The 19,247-nt window shown below is 32.6% G+C and overlaps 1 protein-coding gene and 5 non-coding genes across 6 annotated transcripts; all 6 read left to right on the top strand.

Annotated features, from left to right (window-relative positions):
- Positions 1-9,861: 9,861 nt before the first annotated feature.
- LOC140449113 (uncharacterized) lies at positions 9,862-10,545 on the top strand. The gene has a single exon (XM_072542256.1). It carries the CDS (start codon positions 9,862-9,864, stop codon positions 10,543-10,545), a length of 684 nt encoding a protein of 227 aa, XP_072398357.1.
- A 674-nt stretch (positions 10,546-11,219) lies between these two features.
- TRNAY-GUA (transfer RNA tyrosine (anticodon GUA)) lies at positions 11,220-11,311 on the top strand. Its single transcript is given in 2 exon segments — positions 11,220-11,256; positions 11,276-11,311. It is a non-coding gene; the product is annotated as a tRNA-Tyr (tRNA).
- Positions 11,312-11,533: 222 nt separating this feature from the next.
- On the top strand, positions 11,534-11,625 carry TRNAY-GUA (transfer RNA tyrosine (anticodon GUA)). Its single transcript is given in 2 exon segments — positions 11,534-11,570; positions 11,590-11,625. It is a non-coding gene; the product is annotated as a tRNA-Tyr (tRNA).
- Positions 11,626-13,404: 1,779 nt separating this feature from the next.
- TRNAY-GUA (transfer RNA tyrosine (anticodon GUA)) lies at positions 13,405-13,497 on the top strand. Its single transcript has 2 exons — positions 13,405-13,441; positions 13,462-13,497. It is a non-coding gene; the product is annotated as a tRNA-Tyr (tRNA).
- A 299-nt stretch (positions 13,498-13,796) lies between these two features.
- Positions 13,797-13,889, top strand: TRNAY-GUA (transfer RNA tyrosine (anticodon GUA)). The gene is made up of 2 exons: positions 13,797-13,833; positions 13,854-13,889. It is a non-coding gene; the product is annotated as a tRNA-Tyr (tRNA).
- Positions 13,890-14,206: 317 nt separating this feature from the next.
- Positions 14,207-14,299, top strand: TRNAY-GUA (transfer RNA tyrosine (anticodon GUA)). The gene is made up of 2 exons: positions 14,207-14,243; positions 14,264-14,299. It is a non-coding gene; the product is annotated as a tRNA-Tyr (tRNA).
- The last annotated feature ends 4,948 nt before the right edge of the window (positions 14,300-19,247 follow it).

Consider the following 19,247-nt stretch of genomic DNA (forward strand, 5'->3'; position numbering starts at 1 on the left):
AAACAGTGATTACTCTTATCAGAACTAACACATTACATTGAGTATAAATCACTTTTTCTAACCAATTTGCCGGTTCACTCAAACTACCAATCTTTCAAACCTTATGCTCACCAAACTACATATTTTCCAAAAAATAAGACGAAAAACGAAAAAACATTACAAATTTGACGAAAAATTTGGACTAACTTAAAACCAATTGCCTCTGACAGCGGCCTCAGCGAGAGTGATGTAATTATATTTAAAATTCATTCGCCCAACTTGGTATAAATAAAACATATAAAGGAGAATATTTATTTAACGCGCAATATTAGGCGGCTTAACTATCAAAGAATACCGAGGAAATATGCAATATCTGTGATATATAAACAAACTTTAAAAATATTTTTATTATTAACTCGTCGACGCAAAAAGGATTGAAAGAATATTTCGGTGTTTTAATACGTACGATAGGAAACAGAAATACATTGAAAATATTCTTCGGTGTTTTAACATATACGAGGGGATTTCAATATATTCCAAAGAATTTAAAAATGCTACAGTAGGACGTTTTTATTTTGCTTAGGTTTGTAGGACACAAAAGTGACATTTTGTCGAAAGCCAAATAAGCTACTGTTAACTAACCGTGACTTTAGGGGATTGACAAATTCAGGTGATAATTATGTTTTGTTTGTACGAATTGTACCAACTAACATCAGCTTTTTCGCGTACAACGTCGCTAACAGATTCATACTTGTGAACCAGTTATCGGTAGTAATATTTCTTCCTGATCCATATATGTGTTCACTTAATCTCAAGACTACCGCATTGGGAGAGTTGCTCACAGCGTAAGGGTCATCAGGTTGCTGCTCTACATAGACTTTAAAATTTAAAGTAAACTAACACTTGGCATCAATTAGGCCGTAAATTTTAGTCCCATATTTATTGGGTTTATTTGGAATATTTTGCCTAACTGAGCAACACCCTTGAAACGCTTCCAGTTTCTCATCCACTGTTACCAAATGAAAAGGACTGTAATCAGTTTTGCAGTTGGTAACAAAGGCATCAAATACTTTCCGTATGGGTGCTAACTTGTCCAGCACCTTGCGTTCTTCGCGAGTTTCAGAATTGTTGAATCTTAAGTACCGTACTGTACCTCAAAGCAAGAAGAACCAATGTCGAAAATGTTAGTTTTGAGTTATGATACATTGAAAATTCTCCTCAAAATGCATAACTCGATTTCTATTTTCTTTCATTTTTTCATTAAATCTGTTTATTTGTATTTAAAGTATATACAATGTAGTCTCAATTTATGTAATTTTTGTGTTTTTTATAGAAGAAAGTTCTGAGAAAAAGTTGACATTGGTTGTTATAGCACTAAATATAATGACCCTTTTGATTACATTGGTTAAATAAACTCATTAGCCAGGTGATTAACAACATTTAATTTTCAGTTTATTATCTCTTTATTTATATGTTATAAAAAAATACAGCTATGGATTATTGAATAAAGTACTACATAATACAAATTAACGAAAACTAAACATTAATTCTGACAACACAAATTTTATTTGTAATGGAATACGTGTTTTGTTAATGTGTTTATTCTGAAATGATTTTCTTTTTCATTCTATTTCACTATCAGACATTGTTTCTTCAGTTTCTTCTTTGCTTGTTATAATATTTTCATAAAAGTACCGACTCGATTCGCTGATGTACGGGAGAAGCGCACGTAAGTCTTCAATTTTTTTTACAGGCAAAGGTAATCGGCCAGAATACAGTTGATTCAACTTTGAATCATACATAGGTTGGGTGACACCTGTTTTACGAGTAATTCGTACAGGATTTAAACCAAGAAGTTTAAACGCTTCATCCTTCTTAAAATATAGCTTGTAGTATACTTTTCCAATATCACCTTTTCTGAACTGTAACCACTTAATACTTAACCAGGGAACTTTTTCTTTGTCATCATTTTCTTTCCTATGTATGAATTTTTTATTTTGTAGTAATGTTTTAAAACTAAGAAAATCGGTTTGCTCCAGTTCAGCAACATTGATATTATCTCTTTTCATCTTAATGCATCGTATCAAATTCGCCCAATCCCTTGGAAGATCTATTTTCAACGTTGTCTTCTTTTTTTCCTTTTCAATTTGGGCATGAATTGTGTCTGCTTCTAAATGGGTGTGACCAGGCTGCAAGTACTTATGATTAATAACCATCACATTCATTTCCGGTTTATCTAGAATATCGGATTCTAAAAAATGTAAATACATTAGCGCAACATAAATATTTCGGTTTTGCCCGGTACAGGAATCACTGAATATGTTTATTTCCTTAACTTCTTGCGGTAAACTTAGTAACATCTTCCGTACACATGAAGATATCTCTTCTCCGCCACGTTGTGCTATAGTCTCATCCCAAATAAAGCAAGAAGCATCATATTTTCTCTTAATAACAGAAAAAAAAGTCAAATTATAAGTCCATAAGGACCTTTTATAGAAGGACACATTATTTTGCAATGATGGTGTTGGCAGACATTTTTCTAAATCAAATGTAATAAAAGCATATTGAGAATCATCTAGACTTTTTAGTTTGTCATTTCTCTTTTCATCGTAAGAAGATTCTGCTAGGTCTAAGTGTTCTTTGTGAAGAGCAGATGCATTCGATTTTTCTTCGACATTATTGCTTGAATCCATGATAATCTTGTACTGGTCACACTTTGCACATGTGTCGTTTTTTGGCTTACGAAATGCTAAATTGAATTTTTCTACAAAAATTTTTCTGTAAACACACTCTTTAACTATATCAGAAATTTTATTTTCTTCACAGTAAAGCTTGTATAACCTGTACATTTTGGAGATATTTAAGTCTGACCGTAAATATTTCTTTTCTGTTCTGTTACGAGAGTAATGACTTTCAACTGCTGGAAACATCTGAATATGAGCTTTTACATACTTTTCAGCATCAGAAGATGTTTTCAATTGGTGTCCATGTTTGCCTCTTCCATCTGGAGCACATACAACTGATTGCCTTTTTTTTACGATAATAGTTCTAATTTTCATATGTGTGACTGACAATGTATTCATAAACATTGTCTGACATACTTCTATTCTCTCGTGAGTATCCTCTTTTTCGAGAAAATATTTACGACTAAATTGTCGACGACTTCTTAAATTATCTGTCCTTATTCGTTCAGTTTTTTTTGGCATCTCTTCCATATGGTCACACAAATATTGATTCTGACTTTCAACTGATGTCTTATAAAAATTTGTAAACAATATTTCACGATAATTTTCCGAAAATTTTTCGTAACATTTCTTTTTACATGTTTCTTTACAGGATGGCTGTAGAAGTTTGGCCGGTACATTCTTTCCTACGCTATTAATAAATTCTTTGCCCTCAGCCTTAGCTCTTTTTCTGATATTTCTTATCCAATTTTTTTCATTCCTGACACGTTTTCTAGATTTACGTCCTTTTAATTTCCCTCGTATTTGATTGTCACACTGTTCATTATTCAAGGTTTTCTGGGGTATATGCTTTTTACGGATTTGCTGTAAACTGCTTCCATCATCACTACTAGAGTCACTAGTTTCAGGAATATACTCATCAGAAGATGAAAATGACAGACTAACATCAGGGCCAAAACTGATTTTGTCTGAAGTAATATTTCTTGAAGTCGAGGTACTTGGCTCCTCTTCATTTTCAGGACGACATCCACTTTGCTTGATTTGACGGCCTTCGTTTAACTGATTTGCTGAAACAAAACACATATTCAGCAATTTTGCTTAAATTTACAATATCGTATCAACAATTTAATCCTCTATTATAATAGTGCCAAGAACATAAAAAAATAGTAAGATTAAACAAACACACAGTTTAAATGATTCACTTTTAACTCGAAATGCAATTAGGCAATCATAGCATATAATTTGTTAATATTCTTTTGTGTCAATATGTACATAAACTTAAATAATAATAATTATTATGACAAAAATAGTACCACTTCTAAATTTGCTTTAGAAAGTCTAATATGACGCAATAAATGATTGCATGATAGTAAGTATCAAATATGAGGTTAAGTTAAAATACTCTTTAATTTTTTACTCATTTATCTTCTTAAATTATTCCCTGCTTTAACAGATAATTAATTTTGTATAATACACTACGAGTAATGAATAGCAATATGTCGAAATTCTGGTAAATTTACAAATGTACTTACCCAATTTATCCTGTTCGTTTGAGCACAAACTAATTATTAATTTGGATCGGCTATTATTCATAGTCACTTACAAACAGCAAATAAAAACAACTGCACTATTACAATATTAACTTTTTTAGGAAAGTAACAATCCAATACTGACATCTGCGTTCTAATAACGTTTATAACCTCTCTTTTGGAGTCTGTTAGTTCGAAAATAATCCAATGTCTACAACAGCGCTACACTCCTGAACGCAATTCACAACATGCAAGAACAACCAATCTGGAAATAGGATCTTACTGCATAGAAAAAATTCTGCGTTTACAAACCGATGTCTTATTTGGTTGTTATTGTACAAATTAGTGTGCAAAATCCCAATTGACATTGGTTTCGTAAAACTCCGATACGACCCTCAAAAATGATTATATCACATTGGTTGTTCTTGTACTAAAAATTTGAAGAAAATTGAGCTTGGTGCCAGCAATATCTCAATTTGGCAAAAATGTGACATTGGTTGTTCTTGTATTAAGGTACAGCGTAAATGAAATTGAAACCTGTTTGGAGACATCACAAATCGAAATAACTCCACCCCTGTTCCTTGGGTATCGTATAAGTCAACGACATGCAATACATATTATGCATTACTCCACAAACCACTAATCAAGCAATTTATATTTGCCACTCGTTTTATTGACACCCAAATATTTACTACACAAATCCGACATAAGATAGACCAAAACAACAATAATAACATTCTTTTCCTCATAAATGTTTATTTGAACTGATATAGACAGAAATAAAGAAACTAAATCTGAGGTTACAGACACATAAGCATAAATATTCAATTCCTATTTCTCTTGAATCTCGTGTCAGGTATAATGGAAAAAGACAGCTGACAAATAAGCCGTATAGGCAATATACCTTCGATTCCCATTGGAATTACGACAAAAAATTTAGAAGGATCAAGTCGGAAACGTAGAACGTATTAGGAAACATACGAAAAGAAAAATGGTGACTTTCAGAACCACATAACACTATTCGGCAAAAAAAACCGAGCACTTGTTTTTTTCTGAAGACCTGTAGTTTTTCAAAATACAATTTTTTCTGAATAAGCTACAATAACTGTAATTAAAATTACATGTTTTTGATGTGTCGACTAAATTCGAAAATCGGTTTCACTTATTTAATGTAAAAAGATATATCGTATAAATAATATGTTTTTCTGTCAATTTGCGGTAAATAAATTCTTGAGAGTTACACTTATTTTGACTCAATCTGGCTGACATCATCCATATACTATAGTATCTCCATAGTTATGGAGATACTGTTTTGAAAGGTGTTATTGTAACACTAGATTGCCGTAAATATTTTGTTTATATGGGGTTAAGTCATAATGGCAGCTATGTACGCCGTTGCTCCCGCTTGGCGGCGCTAGTGTAGTTGGGGGGTCAACGTCATATATTATTTAGGTATCTCTGGTTAACGTTATGACAGTTCGTGAAGTTTGTATATGGTGTTTTTGTTTACGAAATTAATAAATAATAAATTATGGCAGAAAAATACGGATCTCGGACTGTTTGTGAGTTAAAAAACGAATTAAGGAGAAGGAATGCCAAAGTTACTGGAAAAAAGAAAGCCCTTATCGAAAAGTAAACTATATTAATCATCTTCTTAATGTTTTATTTCTATAGCTCAGACCAAAATAAAAATATTTATGTTGATCTGAGTTTTATAGTGAAGTATTTGTATTTGGGTTTGAGCTAATACAGTCATGTAACGTCCTCGCAGATATCGCAATAGGTCACAACTTTTTTTACATGATTTTTGGATATTTTTCCACGAATTTTACTTGTATAGCAATCTTTACAATATTTTCTGGCTTTGTTAAAAGGCCCTTCTTTTTTAAGCAATCTATAAATTTGTTTTGGTTTTTTTGCTACCGTTTGTGTTGTTCCATTTCTGTCATTTTTCTAATCATAATTTAATAGAGATCTCACTAATTCTTTCCGAAACGCAGCAATTTTTACTTTTTTGTCAGCAAGCTGGTTGTAAACTATGTGAGAATTTACAACTACTGTGACCTGTGATTTTCGCAAAGGTGAATTATAAAAGAGGTCATCTGATCAATCGATGAGTTTTCATCGTTATAATCAATTATTGCCTTCGGATTATGAACCATACCACTACGTCATTGTATGGCCATGGGTTGTATAGTATGTTAAGTGATGAGAAGAAGAACATCATTCTTATCTTCTCACTTCAGGACGCATACACTTTTTTCGTTTTCCTGTCCAAATACTTCACCACTTTTTAACTTTTTGAGTACGACTTCTTTCTTATTTCCACGCCGGTTAGCTCCCAATGTACCAATGTAATGTATTTTATTGTCCAACAGAATATTTGTTAGTTCGACTTGTGTAGTCGTTATCAGCAATAATAGTTTTTTCTTCTTCTTCTTCTTTCTTCTTTTTTCCTTTCCGGCATATATTCCCAGACTCCATGTATACCCATTGCTACCGCATAATTGAAAAAGTTTTACATCATATTATTGCCTTTTCTGGGGAATATATTGTTTAAATATCAATCATCCTTTAAATGGACGCTAAATTCATCATAGTTGGGTTTTAGCTAAGGTTTCAATATCAAAGAATCCTTCCAATTGTTCAGATAAAATATTGTTTCGTTCCTGTTCCAAAGCTTTTGATAACCTATTCTCGTTTCTTTCTCTAGAATCAAACGGAATGCTGGCTGTAGCATCAGCACCTTCTATTTCTTTCTGTGAGGCATCATCAGCGAGAGTAATGTAGAACAGCTTGGTTGATCCAAAACATTCCTCGTACACAATTTCTTTGAAATGATTTTAGTTAGTTGCAATTTGCGTTTGCTATTTGCTTTGGGTTTTGACAACCCTATTTTCTGAGAAAATATGTCTGAAAAAACTTCTATGTCTGAGAAATCTTAACTAGATAGTATTTCTTTATCACTGATTGGCAAAAACATGGGGTCAAGATGGGAATCAAGTGAACTACTCATTGTTCCAAATCTGGACTGGCACTTGTCTGCGACAAGTTCGGACTCCAATAAAACGGCCGCTATTACGACCGCTGGCAACACTGGCATAAATATGCTGCCTGTACCCGGGCGGGCGCATATGTCCTCTAATATTTTTTTCAAAAATTTTTACTATTCTGAAATTTTTTTATTCAAATATATAAAGTAATCTGTGATTTTTTGAAATACCTGTTTTTGATCTATATTTCAAACTCGTTTATCCTGACAATGGTCTTGCGGGTTCTCCCATATAGAAATTGTTGCATTCACAGGGTATTTTATAGATGAGTTGTTTGATCTTTCTTGTGTGTTGTTGGGTTTGGTTTTGGAAAGGATAGATCTCAGTGTGTTTTGTTGTTTTGAATGTTATTTTGATGTTGTACTTATTTCCTATCCTTTTTAATTTTTCTGATAAGCCCTTTACATATGGTATTGTTGTCATCTTGCATGACTTCTTGCATTAATAACTTCTCTCATACGGTTAGGCATAGATCTAATCAAGGTCGCTATTATTTCTTGTGGGATGTTAAGCCACTTTTATTCTACTGCGACAATAAGCTCTGAGGTCGACTTTGGAGTATAAAGTCTAGCTCAAATTCTTTGTTTTAGCTCATCCCATAAATGTTCTATGGAATTGAGGTCTGGACTGCACGCTGGCCATTCCATGAGGTAGGCGGTCTTGAATTTCCTGGCATAAAAATAAATTCGTCTCCAATGTAGTCAATGTAAGGTATCACATGCATTGCTAACATCTCCTCGATGTATCTAGCATCCGTTAAACCACCTCCATAAGGACTACGCTCTTTAATGCAGCATTCTGCAAATCGCTCTCCTCGTCTGTGGTACACTTTCCTTCTTCGTTCGCTACCATAGAGAGATATTCTGGTCTCATCTAAAAACCCAACAGATCTCCATTGTTCCTTCAGATAATACCGTGCCAAACGCAGGCTTGCTTGACAATGAGCTGCAGTAAACTTTTGACCAATTACAGGTACTTGAAGGGTCAGATTATTATCCTCCAGTCTTCGTCTTACTGTCTACTGACTAATAAACGCTCCTCTTACTTTATGGAGCTGTTGTCGCACGTACACGGTATTAAGGTGACGATTTCTTAATATTATTGACACAATAAAGCGATCATCACGATCAGTAAGTTGTAAATCGCTTTTTAGCTGTTCCAGATCGTCTACGAAAGGAACACAAGTCTCCTCATAACGTTGGAACACTCTTTGAACCGCTGCGCGTGTCATATGCAGTTGTACAGCAATAACTTGGGCGGCTTCGTTTGGTGTAGTATCCAGTAAACTTACACACACTTAAACAGTAATTATTTATAAAAAACGAACAATATAGGGGAAGGAGGGGACCATTCGACCAGGGGGAGCATTCAACCATCACATTTATTTTCCAAGTGGTTTAAATTTCCCGCAGAAATCAAGTGACTTTAGGTTATTTTGTTAGTTGCGCATCGTTTGATCATAATTACACATGTGCATCCAACGTTTCTGATTTTTTAAGGAGAAAAGTTTAAAAACGCACCTTTTTTGCCTCAAACCTCAAGTAACATTTGCTTAAAAACCTGGTTTTTGGATTTCATTATTTCTTACAAGGAATCTTTAGATATTGTAGTTTTGATTGAAAAATACAATTCTAACCTAAAAACTATAAATATTTTTTGTGGAACTAATTAATCTGTTTCTGTACCCTGGCCACTGGTCGAATGCTCCCCAGCCGTTTTAAAATATTATTTCCTTTGGTATTATGTTTTTATTTATGTGGAAGGTAAACAAAGACTGAAGGGGAGTGAGACAAGGACTAATAAATTTGGACAAAGAATAATTAAATTAACTTTAACTAGAGAACTTAATTAGCTAATAAAACGAATTTTTTGGAATTTTATTCAAAATATGGTCTTTTTAATAAATACTGTTTATTGTGTAATAAATTTTAAAAAACTTTCCATATTTTTACTTGCTGTATTTTTTTAGATATGCCTCGAAAACAAGTACTAAAACCAACAGAAACCAAATAGACGAAAATGACAGCAATTATAGACTGTTTTACCGGAACTTCTTCAGAAAGGGAGGCTGCCCGAATTCACGGAATAAACAGGTCAACACTTAAAACTGGGGTGAAAAAAATATTACGGAAGAAAACTAGAGAAGAGAATTTGTGGCAGAATATGCAAAATCCGGATGACTCTGGGAATGAAAGTGACGCTGACAGAAATTCACCAGAATTTTCAAGCAAATATACAAATAGGCAGGTATTTACGGTAGAGCACGAAGCTGAATTGGAAGCATATATCAAGAGATGCTCTGACCTTAACTACGGACTAACTTATACTCACATCCAAAAATTAGCTTATGATTACGCCTCCGAATTGCCTAGTTGCAAAATTCCGCAAGAGTGGTACCAGGAAAAAAAGGCAAAAGATGGATGGCGACGAGGATTTATGAAACGCCACCCACCGCTAACCTTAAGGAAACCAGAAAGCACCAGTCTAAGCAGAAGTATGGCTTTTAATAAACATAAGGCTGACCAATTTTTTGCAAATCTTTAAAAAGTGTTGGAGCGCTACTAATTTCGTCCAGAAAGAATTTATAATCTTGATGAGACCGGAGTTACCACTGTCATGAAGCAAGTGAAAATTGTCTCCCTCAAAGGCAAAAAACAAGTCTCTGAAGCTTCTTCAGCTGAAAGGGGTGAATTGGTGACATTTGGGGGAATGGTAAGTGCTTCTGGACAAAGCCTGCCTCCCGTTTATGTATTCCCAAGGATTAAAAATATGGAAGACCTTATAGTTAACGCGCCATTGTCAAGTTTGGCATTGAGAAACAAATCCGGTTGGATGACTGCAGAGTTATTTTCCTCGGTACTACAGCATATAGTAAAGCATACTCGCTGCTCCCTTGAGGATCCCATGTTATTGCTGGTTGATAATCACGAGTCTCATATCAGTCTTCACAGCGTAAAATTTTGCAAAGAGAGTGGGATTGTTCTATTAAGTTTTGCACCCCATACGACTCACAGAATGCAACCCGTAGATATTGGGGTCTATGGGCCTTTTAAAAATTTTTGTAGCATCGCTTTTAATGATTGGATGGTATTAAATCCAGGAAAAACCATAACAATAAAAAATATACCAGAATTGACACACCGTGCATATGCAAGAGCTTTTACAAATAAAAATATTGTGAGTAGTTTTAAAAAGCCTGGGATTTGGCCATTTAACAGACTAGCTTTTAGCGATGACGATTTTGACCCTAGTTATGTAACAGATAAACCTTTCCATCCCGCAGTAAATCCACACAATTAAAACAATGCTCCCTAGGGGTGGGGAGCATTCGACCATTTGTAAAGTTTAAAAAAATTCTTTAATTTCAGGTTAATTATTTGAACAAAACTTTGATCTACCCATTAATGCTATTTTATTTTAAAAATATGCATTTAACAAATTTTTATATACAAAAACCCATTTTGTGGTCGAAAGCTCCCCTCCTTCCCCTACAAAAATTTGTTGCAAAGGCAATAATAACAAATTTTGACAAATTTCTTATTAGGGTTATAAACATCAAATAAACACTTTTCCATGTTTATCGTTTGCTACGCTTATAAATGATAAGCAATGCGTTACAAATTTATACTCATGTTTAAGTTTACTACTATGCCATACTCAAATAAAAATATATTTATTAAGAACATAAATGTCTTGAAAAGTTGGAAATCATGTGGGTGGAAAGTACATTTTTATATAAGTATTTTAAATTTCAGCAAAAATAGAAAACACTTTTAGCTAATAAAATTTTGTAAAAAAATTGTTTTTTAATAAAAATAATTCTAGTTAATGTTTAGAATAATTATAATATAATAATTGGAATAAAATGATTATTATATTCCACTTTAAATCCATTTAAATATAAAATTAGGTACCTACTAGATATTTAATTTACCTACTATAATTTAAAATTGTTTTAAGATACAAATCCTTAACCTTCGATAGCTCAGTTGGTAGAGCGGTGGACTGTAGTGGAATTAAGAACATGGTCATCCATAGGTCGCTGGTTCAAATCCGGCTCGAAGGAGAACTTTTTATTATTTTAATTAATTTTCAACCACAAAAAATGTTAATAAAATAATTACTAAATACAGAATATGTAAATAAATAATACAAGGTAATATGGTAATATATTATTAAATAAATAATAGCCATCGGAAAATATCTAACGTTTTTTCCATATATTTGTTAACATTTTTTTTCTTTTTCATTTTTATTGGAAAAAAATATTCCATTGTAAAGTTTATAACCTTCGATAGCTCAGTTGGTAGAGCGGTGGACTGTAGTGGAATTCATAACGTAGTCATCCATAGGTCGCTGGTTCAAATCCGGCTCGAAGGAATGTTTTTGGCAGTTTTAATCATAGTCCGGGAGTAAAATGAAAATCCTTAAAAAGATGGAGTACATTATTGTTGTCAGACGTTAGTAGGTACCGACAGCACCTCTGACGGTAAAAATTGCCGATTGGCTCTCTGGCTGGAAAGTCCAAATAACTACGTCATAATCCCTGAGAACAAAGGAATCTCAGAGATAAAAGAACGTGTTTTTTCAGTCAGAAGCCAGTTCCAGTTTCACCTCGTAATTGAAGATTTCAAATCGTACGTTCGGTGTTTTTACATCCACCTGGAATCTTCCTTTTATTTCTGTTAATATATATTTTTGTTATTTGATTGTTTTTGTTGTGCATTTGATTTTGTGACATTTCTACTCCGCAGATCACACACTTAGTCGGTGCACCCATAATTGTGCTATATTATTATTGCTATATTTTAGACTTAAATTATTTCTAGCGAAATCTCTACCCTGTAGACCATACGCTAGAATGATAACCATTTTATTTATTTTGCTATTTTAGTATTGCTTTTAGAACATGTAATGAAATTCAATTACCTAGGAGTAGAGATCACTAGTGACAGGGATATAAGAACAGAGACCACAAGGCAAGCATCAAAAGCGGCAAGAGTAAGTGGTTGCCTCCGAGAAACCATATGAAGAAACAAATATCTGACCACGGAAAGCAAAATGAAAGTATACCAGACAACAGTAAGACCAATGCTAACATATGCAGCGGAGACAAGGACCGATACAAGAAAGACGAAACAACAAATCAACAATATCGAAATGAAAGTATTAAGATCAATAGCGGGCATATTATTAAGAGACAGACAAACCAATAGAAGTATACGCGAACAATGCAAAATTCAAAATATTAACAGGTGGATAAAAACAAGAAAAAAAACTGGAACGAACATGTAAACCGAATGGGATCAGATAGATTAGCGAACATCTGTAAAAACAACAAGCCGTATAGCAGAAGAACCGTTGGAATGTACAGTCAACAACGACTGAAACAGAATAAGATTCAGACAAACAGGAGTAATCCTAGTCGCGCGAAGAAGAAGATTATTGCTTTTAGGACTTTATCGATTCTCGTGATATTTCCACCATGTGGATCAAACACCTGACTTAAATACACATTATTTTAACTGCTATTTTAGTATTGCATACTTTGTCGTATAATTCTTGAGGTAGAGCTAGCGCTTAAATTATACTCACTTATTCTGTATTTTGGTTTTGTGATATTTCTCTCATCGAGATCGTACATTTGACCCCATTTTATATGTACACTGCATACGCGTTTAAAGTCTGATTAAGGTTACACAAAAACTATTACAAATCTAGTGACGGAATCTAGAGATAGATTCCCATTTACGAGTGCAAGTACCATAAAAGGTGCCTTTCGCAAGACATACGTAGTACCTTGCTATCCAAATCAAACGAAAAGAAGCATGGACACTAAATCCTCCCTACGCTCGAAATCCGAAGATCGTACCAAGTCTGTGGGGTTCTGTCTGACCGAAGAAACCTCAGGCTAAGACACTCGGCAACAATATCAACGTTAACAATGTTTTGAATGAGAGATACAGTCCTTAAATAAAAATTGTATTTAAGAGATTACCTGTTGCCGAAGTGATTTAATTATTTTTTAATTATATAATTAAGTAGATTATAAAAACATTAAATTTTCAGTTATCTGTCATTTGGAGGGATGGCCAATCGGCCCTCATAAACTATTGTTTGCATTTTTTCTTCAAAAAGTATTTTTAATGTTACATTAAACCTTCGATAGCTCAGTTGGTAGAGCGGTGGACTGTAGTTGAATGTTATACAAGAGATATCCATAGGTCGCTGGTTCAAATCCGGCTCGAAGGAGTCTTTTTTAGTAAATGGTTAATTTATTGTGTGTCCAGTGCACTGTAAGAGTAACGCTGTTTTTCTTAATTTACCTAATGTTCAAGGGCCTTCGTTCTTATGTTTGTGCTTAATTGACTAATTTCAATAGATTGCACCATTTTCTGAATTAAAAACAAGTGACCAGTCTGCATTTTCCATAAAATTGGTCTTTTGATCTGCTTTACATTTTTTTACTCACCTTATGTTTTTTCCTCATATACGTAATATATCAATTGTAAACTGTTATTGCCAATTTTTTTCTGTTATTTGATATTACACCTTCGATAGCTCAGTTGGTAGAGCGGTGAACTGTAGTTGAATGTTATACAATAGATATCCATAGGTCGCTGGTTCAAATCCGGCTCGAAGGAATCTTTTTTAGTAAATGGTTAATCTATTGCGTGTCCTGCCTTGGGTGTCCAGTGCACTGTATGAGTAACGCTGTTTTTCTTAATTTACCTAATGTTCAAGGGCCTTCGCTGTTATGTTAGTGCTTAATTGACTAATTTCAATAGATTACACCATTTTCTGAATTAAAAACAAGTGACCAGTCTGCATTTTTCATAAAATTTGTCTTTTGATCTGCTTTACATATTTTTACTCACCTTATGTTTTTTCCTCATATATCTACCTAATATAAAAATTATAAACTGTTGTTGCAATTTTTTTTCTGTTATTTTATATTACACCTTCGATAGCTCAGTTGGTAGAGCGGTGGACTGTAGTTGAATGTTATACAATAGATATCCATAGGTCGCTGGTTCAAATCCGGCTCGAAGGAATCCTTTTTCTTTAAATTGTTTATTCAATATGTATTACTCCAAATATGTAGATACAAAAAGATATATGAGAATGTTTTAGATCAATACAGAATAATAAAAACCTGTTGTTATAAATTATTCCGAAAAAATAGCCATTATTACTAGTAAAATACTCTAATTTATTTATTAATTAGAATATATTATTTTTACTGGGAATAAGCCACATTTTATTTTAAAATAAATTTATTTTGACGTTTCGATTTAAATTTCAGAAATCAAATATTTCTCAAAATACAAATTAAACAAATTTTTGTTTAATAATTAGGGTAAAGGTTACAGTGATTGGCCACTTAAGCATTGGAGTTTGATAAATGTTTAAGGCATTAATTTGTATTAAAAACCATATATTTAAATAATACACTAAATATTAGACTAAAGTATCCTGTTTATGACTCCGTATGTTATTTATTGTTTAGAAATGTTTAATATTTATAAAAAAAGTTTTATTCTTGCAAAAGCAGATTTTATAGTGATTGGCCTAATTTTGATAATAATTGGCATAGTAAGTAGATAGTAATTGGCCACCAGTAAGAGGCTAAGTTATCGTAGGTACATATTTTTCTTATTTATGTATCCTACCTGCGTTATTTTAATTTTGGTTAAAAAAATAAAAAACCATTAAAAATTAAATAATATTTTTAGTGATCAAAGACGAATTTGGTTTCAAAAATTTTTATTAAATGCAAGAAATTACAAACCAATTACAATGTTATTTTGTCAAAACAAACGTTACACGAAAAGTTCTCCATTTCGGAGAATTTCGTGTTGTATTATTAACACACGTATAGCACAGCCCAGTGTATATAGTTTTGTTCTTATATGGATTAGGAGCAGATGGTTTGATAATAACCAAATTCGTGTTAATGATTCCATCTTAACTCTTGTCACTAAACAGTTTTCTTTTTGTTTTTTCTGGCACAACAGTAAGATAACTTTCATGGCTATTATGTTTTCAGGGCTATCTTGGAAGTCCCTTTTTGACAAGGTTTCCGTTACGTTGAGTAAAGCATCACCATCGTCTGCCTGTACTATTTTAGATACTTTCTTGATTGCACAGCTATTAACACCTATACACTATATATCACCATACACTGTATATTACCTGTTGTGCTTGTTACAGCTTCTGGATTTGTACTATTTTTAAAAACAAGTTTAACGTTAGTGTTGTTTGGTGATCTTTCCGTATAATTATGTTTAGGCTTTCTTTTTGTTGCTGCTTTATTTTATTCATTTGTTTTTCTTTTAGATCTTTTTTGTTCAATCTTTCAGTCTTATATTTTTCCTTTTTCATCTCCAGTTCTTTTTTTATAGCTATTTTTTCTTTAATTGCCTTTTTCCTAACGGAAGAAGTCAGAAAAAATGGTAGTTTCTCCATCTCTCTTTTTACTTTCCTTTCAGGAGTTTTCGGCTAAATAACATAATCGCTGATTGATGAAGATGACTTATTTAATAAGTCGTGTTCACAGGCGAGCGATGAAGGTCTAGGCATTTGGTTGTCAAAGCTAGTATTTTCTTCTATTAGAATAGGAATATTTTGAATGTCAAACATTTGCTCATTTACGATAATTTCCAAAGTATGCTTAATAAAACCCTCATTTTTTTCATCCTGTAAATTTCCGATTTCAAGAGTTAATTCTGGCTCACAGATTTCAGATTGGATCGTCCCATGGACTTGGTCCGTTCCTCCTACTCTGTATCTTCACGTTTATCCATATCTTGCAGTTGATCAGTATTCACGGATGGACTTGCCTCCAAAAATTCTTTATAAACATAATACAACGTCAAAAAATCGGAATTATGTGCATCACTTTCAACAAAGTTTTTAAGCCTTTCCATTTTTTCCTCTCCAACAATCTTTTTAAATGTTTCGAATGTAATTTTACTGACTTTCGTGTCTCTATCTTGTTCTTTTGTCTTGCCAGTGCATTTGGAATAATCAATTGCGGATACATTCCAAGGGAAAAGTCCACAGGCATGAAAACCGTGTCTAATATTTTCTGGTTTTATATTATCAACCACTGTTTTTAAAGCTGCAGCAAAATTGTCGTTTGTTACAACTTCAGTAGGGTGCTCTCTCCGAAACTGTAATACAGCACTTTTCCATCCTTCTTTTAAGGGCTTAAAGACGGCCATATCTGCAGGTTGCAAGATTCGTGTCGAGTCAGGGTACAGAGCAATTAGAATTATCTGTAGCTTTGTGCACAATTCGCTTATTTCATAGATTAAATGTGTGCGGTGACCATCAAAGAACAAGGCTAATTGGTTAATATTGGAAATTTGATGTTGTTTTTGCTTAAGTAAGGATACAGAATGTTTCCTATATATTCGTAGAACAGCTGATTTTTCATCCAACCGTTATCACTGCATCCAATTCCCCAGGTGTCAGGTACAGATTGAACAATTTCAGCTGGCAGTCTTTTGTAAGCATAGATAATCATAGGTGGGATCACAACACCACAAGCTGAAAATGTAAACATCACTGTGATATTGTTTTTTGAAAGATGTATTTCATTAACGTTTTTCGCTCCTCTTGGTGCAAGAACTTTTTGTTCTTTGGGCAAAGCCAAAAACAGGTTTTATCTCCACTGTAGATTCTGCTGGGATCTTCAAGAATCTCAAATAATTGTTTTTCCTTTAAATAGTCTTCTATATTAGTAAACCAGTTTCTTATGTCTGCTTCGGCTACAACTGAGCTAGCTGCTGTTATTCCTTCTGCGGTTCTTAGTCTTCCATTCTACGAGGAAATCCTTTCTTGTATGAGGTCAAAATCCATCTTTCTAGAACTGCTTCTTCTTCTTAAGTTAATACTGGGTTAGGTCCAAGAGAAAGTTTTCGGTAAGAAAAACCTTCACAGACCTTTGGCATGTTATAACTGAAAAAAAAGCATTGCGATAGTGATTGGCCACATTAAAATATAGTAATTAGCCTACGGCCAACGACTGTTTACTCTTAGAATATTAAAAGGTAACAATAAGAATAATGTAATTTAGAGTACATATTTTTATGGAAAACAAATTGTATCTGAAAATTTATTTTAGAAATTTATCACAGTAATTGGCCGGTCGGCCAATAACTGTTTATATACCTAAATTATTGATATAGTTATTGGCATAATAAATTCGCGCGTTTTTTGTTATCTAAAAATGTTTGGGGCCTAAAATTTGATCAGATACAACCTTAGTTTAATATATCATGCTAAATTATATCTATATCTACAACGATTAACTTTATAATGGATCAAAAACAAGTGTACAATCCTTCAGAAATTCGTAAGATTTTACCTGTGAACAACTAAACTGACGACAGCAAGAACTAACCACACCCTTTAAGCACTTTATTGTGACTGTAGTCATACGAAACTTTAGGTGAACATTAAGCGACCTTATCAAAATTATTCTGTAGATTTGATTTATTTCAGTAACAGCAGAGATTCTTAATATTTATAAATTTATGTTAACATGGCCAATCACTATAGCATGGCCAACGACTGTATCATTTACCCTATATCTTTATATCCAAAAATCTTGTGTCACGATGTTTGTCCAAGCTAATATTTAAAAACAACTGAAATAATTGCAATAAAATTTGTGAAAGTGTATTTATTGGTCCAACTTGGAGATAGGATATTTTTTATCTCGATAAATGACCCTTAATTTTTTAATTATAAATTTAAAAAGTTTTATAAGATTTCAGCTCTACAGTTTTAGTTCATTTGATCCGTTTGTTAAACATCATTTTATAATATTTTATAACTACATATAAAATATCATAAAATGACGTTTAACAAACGTCATTTTATGTTTTTATAACTTTTTTTATAATAAATCGAGAACAACTCAATCGATTTGGTTCATTTTGGTTTTGAAATAACTATTTGAAGTCCTAGGAAGTTCTAATAGGTGAGCAAATTATGACAAAATTATAAAGAGAGTAGTAGAAAGAACGTTTTTATTTTCCCATACAAACAGTTACATTATACCCTTATCCAAAATGTTTTATTCAGACTTCCTCTAATACAGTAGTAGTTCATTTAAACATAAAGTGACGTAAAAGCAATTTTATTTCCCCATACACACAGTTATAATATACTATCTATATGATTATAGTTGCATATGAAGTATTTTAAAAAATGTGATGTTTACTCGAGAGTAAAATATTTTTATTTTTGACAGAATTATGTATGATTAGAATTAAACATAATTTTCAGATGTTCAACATTGTTTATTTACAATAAAAACGATTTTTCAACATTTTATTTAAAGTAAAGTTAAAAATATAAGTTTGTGCATTAATATAATATCACATGCATGTAGGTGGCGCTAGCGTCAGGGTTTGGTGTTAAAACGTAAACTTATTTTATGCTGCCATTTATTTACATTGTTTGGTACTTGTTTCCTAGTGGTTTTGCAATTTTGTTATTGATTTAAGTTTTAATACGTTATTTAGGACATTTTAATTGTTTGGACACTTTTACTAAAACTTTACAGTATGCCTTACAATTGTTGTGTGCCACAATGCAATTCAGTTTTCAATAAATGTTAAGTTTCATAAATTCTCCTTGAATAAAGCTATACATGATGATTGATCGCTATCAGGTCTGAAAAAAGTATCAGCAAGCACACAAATATATATATATATATATATATATATATATATATATATATATATATATATATATATATATATATATATATGTATATATATATATATATATGTATATATACCTATATATATATATATATATATATATATATATATATATATATATATATATATATATTCAGGGATTCTAGTATTCACTGCCTTCCCTCGCTCAACCGTTTCCATCTCTCCCTGTTGTCCCATTCTCCATCGTTTAGGCCTCTCTTACTCATGGCGTCGTCTACTTCGTTCCTCCAGGATTTTCTG

Source organism: Diabrotica undecimpunctata, chromosome 8 (assembly GCF_040954645.1).
Source record: "Diabrotica undecimpunctata isolate CICGRU chromosome 8, icDiaUnde3, whole genome shotgun sequence".
NCBI classification, from domain to species: Eukaryota; Metazoa; Arthropoda; class Insecta; order Coleoptera; family Chrysomelidae; genus Diabrotica; species Diabrotica undecimpunctata.